This window comes from Mercenaria mercenaria, unplaced genomic scaffold, assembly GCF_021730395.1.
Source record: "Mercenaria mercenaria strain notata unplaced genomic scaffold, MADL_Memer_1 contig_3698, whole genome shotgun sequence".
NCBI classification, from domain to species: Eukaryota; Metazoa; Mollusca; class Bivalvia; order Venerida; family Veneridae; genus Mercenaria; species Mercenaria mercenaria.
Window position 1 is genome coordinate 1 of NW_026461861.1, and position 13,110 is coordinate 13,110.

The window sequence follows — 13,110 nt, forward strand, 5'->3', positions numbered from 1 at the left end:
ACTCGGGCATGATCGTAAAATGAACTTTTCCTAACCGATTTAAACTTTTAAACCAATAAGTTTTCGTCGTTTTCAATCGGAAAAAGACAAATATTAAACAGTGCATTATCCGGGCGGTTTCAGGCGAATCCTTTGTAGACAGCACGGGCGGATTGAGGCGTTTCATTGGATAAGCGATAAGGGCGGATTGGGGCGATATGATTGGAAAAGGGTTAAAAGGAAGCCATTTCTTTTTGTAGGAGAAAAACTAATTGTGTGCGCCGACTAGCACTGACTGCTGTCCATTACTTAAAGAATACTCGAATAATATGACAGATATTTAATTTTAAACTCTATAGACCTGTAGAGTATACATTGAAATAACACCAGTTGAAATAATTATTTGATGCGTCGCTTACTTTCGAAATAAAAAAAGTTCGCGATTTTTTGGGACAACCCTCGTTCAGACAAGAGTTTAATAAAGATCCTTGAGCAGTTCATGGGAGGAAGCTGTTTACAGTTATATCTATATTTAGCTCTAGTGGCCTCTGAAAGGGGCCCCGAGTGCTCCAATCTGATAAAAACAAATGAGAGAGAACCTTATAATGATGATACGGACAAAGCGGACAAAGTTGCATGAAAATTCATTAAGCAGTTTATGAGGAGAAGTCATTTGCTACTGACCAAATTTGGTGTAATTCTGACCAGAAGTTTCAAAGGAGAAGATTAAGACAAAATTTAAATTCTGACAATGGAATGCCAGACAATCCAACTATACCAATAGCTTATTCTGAACCTGTGATTCTGCTGTCAGCTGAAAAAAAACAACAACAACATTCTGCCCAGGTTTCAACACTATCAGGAAGAAAACATGACCTTGAGCATTTTGTGCTTATATATGAGCTACAATTTTTAAAAGCTATTTTGCTGCTACATAAAAAGCTACATACTGCTAAATTATAGCTTAAAAATAATCTTAAAGAAAACACTACTGACCCATTATTTCATCCATTTTCTCTGCCATTGCTTTAATGCATGAGTGTACCAGTCTTCTGTGGTAACATTTGGTAGCATACTGGAACCACACATAAAACACATCTTTCAGCTGAAGCTTTGGGATAATGTGGGCACAAGCAAAGCTGATACAGACATTCTGCAGGTCTGAAATGTTATACTTGTCAGCCAGTACCAGGACAGGCAGGGAGTTTTCCAGGTTCAACTTGATGTTACAGCTGTAGAGAAACTTCAAGAAGCGAGGAAATACACCTACACACATCTGCTCCTCGATCAGCTCTAGTTCCTGCGAAATTAACATAATAATTATGGCTGCACATGTGTCTACATCATTTTGCTTTTTGGTAATAATATCTTATGGACAAAAAGGCTATTAAGCTGTTTTACTGAAGGCAGCAAATTATCTATTTGCAAAACATGTGATGTCTAGCCTGTCAGCAGTTTCTATAACCTTTAGTCTGCTGGCAGCAAGTGATTCTGCCTCTGCGACCAGTGCAGACTAAGATTAGCCTGCAAATCCATGCAGGCTAATCTTGGTCTACACTGTTTGCTATCCAGTCAGTAAATTTTCAGTGAACACCCCTTTCCACAGTAAGTGGTGTTGCAAAAATTGAATGACAGACCAGTCCAATTTGGAAGAGTAGGCCAATCATGAACTTTTAAACAACATTTAAAGGAAATGAATAATTAATCCAATGCAGTATACTAATCACTTGCCCATATCTATATAAAACAGAAGTATCAATTACAAGTATTCAATATTTTTAAATGTGTGTAATGTTTGTAAATTAAACTAAAATAAACAGAGTTCTCTGATATTTAATGTTGTTATTATTGACATGGCTGTTCTCATATACTTGTACAAAACTTAAACAAAGTTTACATTTGGCCGCAGTGACTTTAACATAAATTGCAAAGCTGTAATATCTCCACATTCAATCCATGAAATTTTAGAGATACATATTACCTAAAAAAATTTAATATCAACAAACATGATGCTGATAAATACTAAATCTATGTGTCACGATATCAATAACAACATAAACAAGAGGGTCATGATGACCCTGGATCACTCACCTGTGTAATATGAGCTACATGTTTCAAATGTCAAACTGATGATTTTTAGAAATGTTTTGGAAGATTTTTCGATGTACAATCAAGAAACCCCTGGGGCGGGGCCCATTTTACCCCGGGGGTCATGATTTGAACAAAGTTTGTAGAGTCTATTAGGCAATGTTACATATCAAATATCTAAGATCTAGGCCTTCTGGTTTATTTTTAACAAATTTATGAAGATTTCCCTATGTACAATCAAGTAACTCCTGGGGCTGGGTCAATTTGACGATGGGGGGTCAAGATTTGAACAAATTTTGTAGAGGTCCACTAGGCAATGCTACATGTCAAATATCTAAGCTCTAGGCCTTTTGGTTTATTTTTAGAAAATTTTGAAGATTTTTCTATGTACAATCAAGTAACCCCATGGGGCGGGGTCAATTTGACCCCGGGGGTCATGATTTGAATAAATTTTGTAGAAGTCTACTAGGCAATGCTACAAGTCAAATATCTAAGATCTAGGCCTTCTGGTTTATTTTTAGAATTTTTTTTGAAGATTTTCCTATGTAAAATCAAGTGATCCCTGGGGCGGGGTCAATTTTGACCCCGGGGGTCATGATTTGAACAAATTTTGTAGAGGTCCACTAGGCAATGCTACATGTCAAATATCTAAGCTCTAAGCCTTTTGGTTTATTTTTTTAATTTTTTTGAAGATTTTCCTATAGAAATCTATGTAAAATCAAGTGACCCCTGGGGCGGGGTCAATTTTGACCCCTGGGTCATGATTTGAACAACTTTAGTAGAGGTCCACTAGGCAATGCTACATGTCAAATATCAAAGCTCTAGGGCTTCTAGTTTTTGAGAAGAAGATTTTTTAAGATTTTCCTATGTAAAATCAAGTGACTCCTGGGGCGGGGTCAATTTTGAACAAACTCGGTAGAGATCCACTAGTCAATGCTTCACACCAAATATCTAAGCTCTAGGGCTTCTGGTTTTTGAGAAGATTTTTAAAGTTTTTCCTTTCGGTTGCCATGGCAACCAGAGTTCTGCACGGAATTCAATTCTTTGAATAATTTTTGTAGAGCTTCACCCAAGGAACATTCCTGTGAAGTTTGGATGAAATTGTTCTAGAGGTTTATGAGGAGATGTCGTTTAAAGTAAAAGTTTACGGATGACGTATGCCGGATGGTGAGTGATCACAATAGCTCACCCTGAGCCTTTGGCTCAGGTGAGCTAAAAATGCTTCACGGAAAATAGCTTACTTTTTTTCCTGTCTCTGACCAGTCCCCTGTTAACATTCTTTCAAAAACGTCACTTGCCCTTACAAGTATGAGTTTGTGAGCATAAAACTTCCGTCCTCCAACAACCAGCGTTATATCGCTCAGTCTGTCACTGTTACAGAAACTTGCCTGTTCTTGAAGCATCAGCCTCTCATTTCCGAAGCAGTTGATGCCCTCAGGACTGTTTTAGGACTTGGTTCAGGTATGCTGGGGAGGCGTAGTTTTCCTGGGAGTTGGGTGTTGACTGGGCTGACCCTGGACACTTGCATCATTTTGTGGGCTGAGAACCTCTGGAGTGACAATGGTGGAAGTCTAGGAGGAGAAGCCATTTACTTTGAAATGGTACCCTAAAAGGCAAGATTAAATTGCACATTAGTGTTATGCCTACCTAGAAAGCTAGCCTTTTCAACTGATTTGGTTCTTTGTACCTTATCATGTATGTTATATACCATACCTGAACACCCTTTTGAAAATGTTAAGTGGATAAATCAACTAATTCAACAATTTGTTTAGGTCATAATTATGAAGGTATTAAGAATGAACTAGATGCCCGAGGGCAACATGTTGAGCCCGCTAGTTTTCAAAAGGACAAAAGTTTTAACCTTTGACCTTGAAGTATGACCTTGATCTTTGAGGTAGGGGTCTAGGAGTTGCACGCAACACTCCGTCTCACTGAGGCAAACATTTATGCCAAATAAAAAAAAGATTGCTTTATGCATGGCAAAGTTACAGACCGGACAAGCTCTAAAAAAAGAAACGCGGCAATGCCACGAAACCAGGTTTTCAACACTTTTCATAAGAATAAACAAGAGTGCCAGAACAATATATGCCCGTCACAGCAAATTTCTTTACTCTAGCACCTGTATTTGCAGATGTAATTTTAATTTTGTGGTTGTTTAGTAATCATTGTATTTCTTTTGTTTTTCTAAGTCCACAAAAAAACTCCTTACCAGGTAGAAATACCTTAAAATACACCTAAAATTAGAAAGTAACAACTATGTTGTACCACAGAAAAGTGGTCTTGGTTTTTCCCTACGGTCAATTATAAAAAAGTTACAATATAAGTTATTTATAGTAACAACTAAGGGAAGTTAATCTTTAAAAAAAAAAAAAAAAAAAAAAAAAAAAAAAATTGTATGTCCACACAGAAATCCTTACCAGGTAGAGATTGGTCAAAATACACCTCAAAATTGGATGTAACATGCATGTTGTACTACAGAAAAGTGGTCTCGATTTTTCCCTAGGTCTAGTAATGAAAAAGTTACAATATAAGCTATTTATAGTAACAACAAAGGGAAGTAATTCTAAAGAAGGGAACTGCGCAAGACACTTCGTCTCATGATGGTGTATAATTGTGCCAAGTTACATCAAAATCCCTCTATGCATGAAGAAGATATGCTCTGGACAAAGTTTTCATTCTTGTATCCTTTGACCTCTAAGTGTGACCTTGACCTTAGACCTAGGGACCTGGTTCTTGCGCATGACACTCAGTCTCATGATGGTGAACAATTGTGCCAACTTTCATCAAAATCCCTCCATGCATGTAGAAGATATGCTAACCCTAACCCTAACCTAACCCTAACCCTATTTTTAGTAACAATGACCTTGACCTTGATCCCAGAAACCCAAAAATCAATCCCAAGCTACAACTTTATATAACTTTTCTATACACCAAGTTTCATCATGATAGCTCATTCCTAAGTTAAGTTATTGACCGGAAACCCTTTTTCTATTTTAAGTAACAGTGACCTTGACCTTGACCCCAGAAACCCCAAAATCAATCCCAGCCTTTGTCTTGATATAAGCTACATACATACCAAGTTTTATTCAAATATCTTTACCGAAACAAAAGTTATTGACCGGAAACACCAGTTTGACGCCGCCATCTGCCCGCCCGCCCGCCCGCCCGACCAACGACATACCCCAATCTAATAACAGGTTTTCGTTGAAAACCTGGTTAATGACCTTTGACCCCAAAGTGTGACCCTTACCTTTGGGATAGAGACCCTAGATTTGCGCACAACACCCCATCTCATAGAGGTGAACATTTACATTAAAGAAAAAAAAAAAGATTGCTCCATACTTACCAAAGTTATGGCCTCTAAAATGACCTTTGACCCCGAACTGTGACCTTGACCTTTGAGATAGGAACCTGTCGAGTTAAAACAATTATACCAAATATAAACAAGATTCCTCAATGCATGTCAAAGGTATGGGCTAGACAAGATCTGACATGACCTTTGACCTCCAACTGTGACCTTGACCTTTGAGATAGGAACTGTCTCACTGAGGTTAACATTCATGCCAAATATAAACAAAATTGCTCCATGCATGTCAAAGTTATGGTCCGGACAAACAAATCAGGACGGACGGACTGATGTACAGGGCTGTCTAGAGGTCCGGCAATCAATATGAATACTGAGAACAGTATCTACAAAGAGGAGACTATGTTTTTATCTTTGAAAATGGAGATGATTTCAAAAGTTTCCTTTCCTATTTTTCTTGCCATTTTAAACAGTTTAGTACATTGCAAGTGACAGGAAATAGAGAAGTATTTATAACATTTTAATCCCGGGAAAAATACAATCTCAAATTCGATAAATAATAAATAGCAATTTGTATGCCTTAATTGGGCGCTTTTACCAAATTCTTGTTTTTCTCGGGACTGATGAATTAAATAATAATCTTAATGTTTTCTTCAGTATTTGAATAAAGTTGCCGTTATACTATGTGCCTTTTGCATATATTTTATTTATAACGAGGCATGTTTAATATGAAATTTGAACAGCGATTTACAGAAGTCATCATTATCTACTTGAGTAGCAAAACGAATTCAACAATTTATGAGCACAATCCAGGTTAAAATTACGAAAGAAAACAATTTAATTCTTCTGTGTTGACAGTCTCGACAGAAACACAAAATTGATAAAAGCTTCTGATTACGGCATACAAAGTGCTTATTGCTAGTCTATCAATGATTTTATCTTTGTGATCGTGTTTTTCTCAGGATTAAATAATTATAAATACTTCTGTTTCCTGTCATTTACACTTTATCTAAAACAACGAAAAAACAAGAGCAAACTTTCAAAATCATCTCCTTTTTCGAGACAAAAAATTATAGTCTCCACTTTGTAGAATACCGTTCCCAGTATTCATATTGATTACTTGACCTCTAGACAGCCGGGTTGGTTACTGGAGCCGTCCACATCCTTTTAAAACATTTGCCTTTTTCCTAATTTTCATAACAAAAGCAAAACTGGCAGGCTTACTGAAAATATCAGAAAGAACAATTTATGCAGAAAGAATCAACAAACCTTTCATGACGAAGTTTTTCCATCAGATAGGCAGTGCTAGTTTCATATTATTATGCATTACCATAAAAGCAAGTACAGTTGATTAGTCAGATCTGGATCATGGGGGTTCCGGATCACAGCACTGTATACACTTATATGACGAAGATAATCATTTAGTTCTTAGCATGAATATTTGCTTCAATGAGAGAAATAATATACCAAAATTATAACTTTTGCAGATGGCTGGAATGAGAAAAAAATCATATTTTGTCAATCTATGTGATCTGGAACTCGCGCAACAGGACACAACACTATCGCGAAATTATTTTTAAACAAGAAAATATTTTTATATTTCCAGCTTGCCAATGTGTAATGATTGGTTGGATGATAGTCAAAATAATTTGATGTTCAGATTGTTTTATATTTGTGACGTACTGTACAATCTAAATGTCATAACTTTGTAGGACCAAAGTAATGGAGGATGAATCACAGTACACAGTCATGTAAAATTTTTGGTTTTATCGTTTGGCATGTAGATACGATACACATTAATCGAGTACAGTACATGTATACATAGGTTTAAATCACCAGAAAATTCGTAATTTTGAATATTATTTGATAATTTTTACATAAATCAATGAGGAATCAAATCCCCTTTCAATACATGCAGGTTTTATTTGAATTTATGGCCAATTCGTGACAATCTGCATTTAAACCTTTAGCATGTAAAGCATCGGCAGTGATGAAAATTTCATCAGAAATTGCTTCCACTATTTTGGTCTTAAAGTGTTTGATGCAAGTGGGGATATTGCCCGTATGAAAAAATTATCTCAATATTTCCTAGGATTGCGTCAAATTTGTTGGACTAGTTGGATGAGAGAAAACAATTTTTATTTCACAGGTGTCCCAGTGCATTTTAGTTTTATTCCATAATGATCCTGGATAGACAAAAATGATCCGTAACTGACCAAAGTGGTGACACCACTGTTGAGCTAATTATTTACTTTGCATTTTCAAACCAAATGTGGTTGATTTAAAAAGCAAAGGGATTTTCCTTTCTCCCTGTGCAAAAAGTGTTTTAAAAATATTTTTTCGAAGCTCAATAACAAATATAGCCCTTAGTGATCCGGAACTGACTAATGTAATCGTCACAATTGTTGTGCACAGATAGTCATTGCAGTAACCAGGGATCGAATTTAGCGGGAGCTAACTCGCAAAATTCGAGTAAGAATAAAAAATGCGAGTAGGAAATCATATGGCACTCGAAAATTTTCGCAATCATGTTTGAAAATCAACGAATTTGCTTAAACTGTCCATTGCTCTTTAAAAGCTCCTTTGGTGTAGTTATATTACTGATAATCATGTGACCGCTTGTAGATGCTTGTCCCTGTTAAAAAATGTAATTATCGGATATATCTAAGTAAGCGTCTAGATGATATTTGTTCTCCCTTTGGTCGTGATTCGCAACTGCGAAAATAGAGAGAAAAATTTCAAGTTTCTTTGGGCGAAAAAGGCCCACAGAGAACTAAAATGCTAGCTACACCATGGGCAGTGACCTGAAAGAACTTAAAACTTTGGAGTTCACTTCCGAAACCATAAAGTCCCAGCCTGTTCAAACCGTGAAAATGTTGGAAACGGAGCTGAAAATTTACCTTTTATATGAAACCAAACAACAAAACAATTTAATAAACTTACCACGTGAAACAGACTCTAAATAATTGCAAGTGGAACCCACCATGTTGCTAGTGGAAAAAAATTGCTAGTGGGGGAAAAAAAAAGTTAAATTCGATCCCCGATAACAAGACTTCTTAAAATTATTAAGGGGAACTGGTGATTTTTCAAGGGAGTTCTGCCTTTTAGGTAGCACATAATTTCATAAAACCCCACTTACCTAAATAACTGAAATACTGCATTTGTACATAGCTTAGGAAAATAACAAAATAATTGTGACATATGGCGGGTAAATTGAAAAGGGAAGTAACTCTTTGAAGTAAGGAATAAACTCCGTACGTTTTTTTCCGTTTTAGGTCAGGCACTGCTATTGAATTTTACACAGGTCCTGTCACATACCTAAAATTGAGAGATAACATTGAAAATGTTTTTTTCAATAAGATAACATGTCAGACACCAAAAACTAGTAACTTCTGTATTCTGTAATGTTAAACAATCTTTTTTTTACGGCAGTTCAACTCGTGACGTAATTGATATAATCACTTTCATTTCGTTTCAGCCTAATATAAATTAAAGTTAATGTTGTGGTACCTAACATGTATAACTGTCCCTGCATTGGATGCATATAGTCTCATTTGAACAATCTCTCCTTACATACATATTAAACGAAACTGACGCAGCAGTTAGGGTGCAGATTTTTTAATCCACAGAAACAAAACAATATGTGTGAAAGGTATTTTTAAAAGTATTTAATAGAAGTAAATAAACACTGATTAATGTCAAGAGAGAGATTTAAGACACTATTAACGCGATCATTACAGAATTTTAGACCTAACAGCTATATAAGTGTACCGTTAATGAGTCGGCGAAATATGTAGCAAAAATGTAAATAACGGAAAGCATAATCTTGCTAACACAATTAGGATTGCTTTGAGAAATGATTCACTCTCAGATGGATGGTTGTTATTAGCATCTCTATCAATTATCTTTTTAGTTTATTTTCATAAAATATTTACGACGAAAAGCCTAATATATATTTTCAAACACTGTTTTGAACAAATTAAGGAAGCATGTCAAATTAATCTGGCAAGTAAACGTGGCCTAGCCCAGTATACCTTATTGAAGGAGTTAAAATCCGAAATATAAGCATTCAAAAATGAAAGTGAGGTAATTCACTTTCAGAACGTACCAAATTTCTAAATTCTGATCATTCTTTGGGTCAATTTGGTCGTTTCTTTTTCCAGCTGACTGTAATACAGCGCTGAAAATAAGTTTTCAGATACTTACGATATACAGGGAAGCAAATCAGGTATAATTATATGAACTTATCTAGAAGTTATTCTTCTTATTATTATTATTATTATTATACCAGATTTATATAGCGCCCTTTTATTATTCTAAAATGGCACTTGTTTTTGCTGCTATATCCAACAAAACACGCAATAAATATCTACCAGTATCTGAGCGAACACCTTTTGGAATACTAAAATGTGTTTGTTGTAAAGAAGTTCTTGCCTTGGAGAAGTAAATTTACAAGGTATTCTATATAATCGGAAGGAAAAGTTTGATCTTTCTAGAGAAGTGTTTGCTCCTGGGAGAATATGTTAAGATACATTATACTTTACAGATAAAAAACCTCTACATTGTAACATCACTTCAAACAAAACCACACAATTTACTGAGGGAATGATTCGTAGAGCCGTGTTTTTCCTGTTGAGAATTTTTTATATCACTTATTTCAGTTAATTAAACTATTGTTAGGTCAGGTATATTATTAATTTTTCAATAGGCTTTCGCTATAAAAACGACCTTGTCACATATAAAAAAATGAAAAGGATCAACAAAATGCAAGTCTTTCAATACGATAATATGCCAGACACCAGGACATTGGGCTCAGGCAAGTCGTAAATAAAACTGGAGTAGATTTTCTTATGTATTAATACGCAGGTAATTTGTCGAAATTTAATACAGGAAAACATATGATGAATAGAGGATATTACCCAAGCGTCTTTTCTTGTTGAATTTATTAAACTTCCACTGCGAAAAGTGTTAATATACGGGAGTGTATGGGATTCCGTATATTACCCATATACGGGAAAAATAGATGCGTTAATAGATATAATTCTCGGTATCTGTGAACTGCAAGAGTCCATTTTATAACTTTTAATGCGTGCAAATATTATTTCGTATTATTTCAGGTTGACACAAGTTTTTTTTAATAAACTCCAAGTGGAATCACAAATCCGGGACGACGATTTATTTTCACGATAGAGAATACGCTTATGCGAGTTTCTACTAGTTTGGTCTACATAATTCAACAGATGCTGGCAGACAGCACGGAGGAGCCATGTTCTTAGAGACATTTTTACCTCAACAGATGAAAGCTTACACTTATGAAGATTAGGAAACTGAAACTGAATATTTCCATGGGTTGCAACATGTGTGTTTCAAAGCGCTCAATCTGAATACATCCTCGGAAAGAAATTAGAAGGGATGTGCTGCTCTTCTTAGCAGGCGACAAATCGAAAAGCCTATATACGCCTGATAAAGCGGTAATCAACATATAGGTTATAACACACTAAATAGTTGTTGTTCTTTATTCTATATAAAATTGACCTATTCCCAATGACCGCAGCACACATCAGGACCCATTTTAAATTTCTGTAACTTACATTTTCTTGAAGAATATTGTCAGTGCTAACTAAAAATCAAAAGAAAAGTTGGGGTCATGTTTGATGCAAGAAAAATAATTTCAGTCAAACACACAAACTGCAAAATCAGCTAAAAAATGAGACCCCAAATTATACTGGTGGTGTATGATCTAAGTTTCCATGAAAATTTTTGTCATGTTGTTATTTTATTATGAAAATGCTACCTACATGTCAAGCATAGATCTGTCATGTGATTTTAGCAAAAAAATTGCAAAGAAAGTAAGGAAAATAGCTCTACAGAGCAAAACAACTGAGGACTATTTGTGTCCGCCATTATGCGACTACCAGTTTTTTCGCGCCATTTTTCTATTTAGTGTCTGTATGCCTATTTAGGAATAACGAAAACATGTTCAAACAGTAATAAATTAAAAGAAGTTATACTAATCTGATTTGTTGCGTTAAGGGCACAGAATTATATGTGCGAATTGTTAGTTTTTCAATTAGAAACGAACATCAAGAAATGCATGCTGTTATTGATTACTTAACATTTTCTGCTCATTTCATTTGGACAAGAAATGAAAATAATTTATAATCGTATGAAAAACTGTTTAAAAAAAATAATACATGTAAGTGGAATACAATGTTAATTTAATCTGACTTGTCTTCATTTATGACAATTTTGTTTTCTCCTCATACCCTGTCATTGTCTTACTTTTTTCTAACATCCCGAATTCTGCTATAGGTATGTTTAACCTTCATTCTATGACATCTTTCAGTGTGTGTCCCATATACAAAATCAGTTCAAATAAAAGAAAAATACGGGATCCGTATACTACACATAGTGCATTTACGGAAAAAGTCTAGTAAACGTATATTCTAAAAATGCTGGTCCGTATATTCCCAGTATACGAAAAACAAGTTCAGTCTGTATGTGACAAAAATACGGGATCTGTATACTAGGTATATCATTCATATACGGGGAAAAAACCATCGACCCTATATAAAAAAATGCAGGTCCGTATATCCCCGTATATCACATGCAAATACAGTCCGTATATTACGTATAACATGCATATACAGTTCCGTATATTCCCTGTATATGACAAAAGTACTTGATCAGTATACGAAGTATATCAAACGTATACAGAAAAAATCCGAAGCCCGTATATTAGAAAATACAGGTCCATATATCCCCCCCCCCTCCCCCCACCCCCGCGTGTATTCGATGCAAACGCAGTCCGTATATGACAAAATACGGGGTCCGTATACAACGTATATCCCGAATATACCAGCTCGTATACATCTACATCTACATCTACGGGGATACTCCCAACAATCAATTTCTGATCATAACTGGGAGGTCAGGGCAGTTATTAAAAACATGTTGCTATGTTACATGATATGCATGTGTTAAGAGAGTAACAGCAGTAATATGTACAGCTTTGTTAAAAATAAAAACAGGATGATGACATTAGTACATATGCGGGTCTAGGTCAGATGTGAAGCACTGAAGGTTCACACTGTGCTTGATGTTATAAGGCAAGGCGTTCCAGTATCTGATCGTGCGGGGGAAAAGGAGTTCATATGATACTGTGTTCTTGAAGATGGAATGATAAAGTTTAAATTTCTAGAGGCTGTCAGGTGGTTATGATCTACAGAGACGAGGTTGTGTGATATTTTATACAACATAATTAAAGATGCATGTATTCTTCTCTGTTCTAATGTCTGCCATTTAAGAATTTCAAGCATTGATGTTACGTTGCTTTTGTATGAGTAATCATTCATGACATATCTGGCTGCAGCTCTTTGCACCTTCTCTATCTCATATGCTAAGTTTTTCTGCCATGGATGCTATATGGTGTTACAGTATTCTAATTGTGGGCGGACGTATGTTTTATAGGCAGTTTCTTTGATATTACGGTTATTACATAGTACATTTCTTTTTATGAATCTTAGAGTGTTATTAGCTTTTGAAGATGTAGTTTCAATATGTTTTTTCCAACTAAAGTCATCACTAATAGTAATCCCAAGATATTTAGCATTTTCTGTGGTTTTTAGTTCTTGATTATGTAGTTTATATGGAAAAATGATATTTTTTCTTTTTTTGGAGATTCTTATGATTTCACATTTATCAGGATTGAATTCCATAGACCATTTACGTTCCCATTC

The 13,110-nt window shown here is 35.4% G+C and overlaps 1 protein-coding gene across 1 annotated transcript; it reads right to left on the reverse strand.

Moving 5' to 3' along the window:
• Positions 1–81: 81 nt before the first annotated feature.
• Positions 82–8,595, reverse strand: LOC128553309 (uncharacterized). Its single transcript, XM_053534442.1, has 4 exons — positions 8,511–8,595; positions 3,309–3,673; positions 976–1,279; positions 82–793 (listed from the first exon to the last, which is right to left on the reverse strand). Exons 2-4 carry the CDS (start codon positions 3,468–3,470, stop codon positions 765–767), a joined length of 495 nt encoding a protein of 164 aa, XP_053390417.1. The 5' UTR covers positions 3,471–3,673; positions 8,511–8,595; the 3' UTR covers positions 82–764.
• Positions 8,596–13,110: the final 4,515 nt, after the last annotated feature.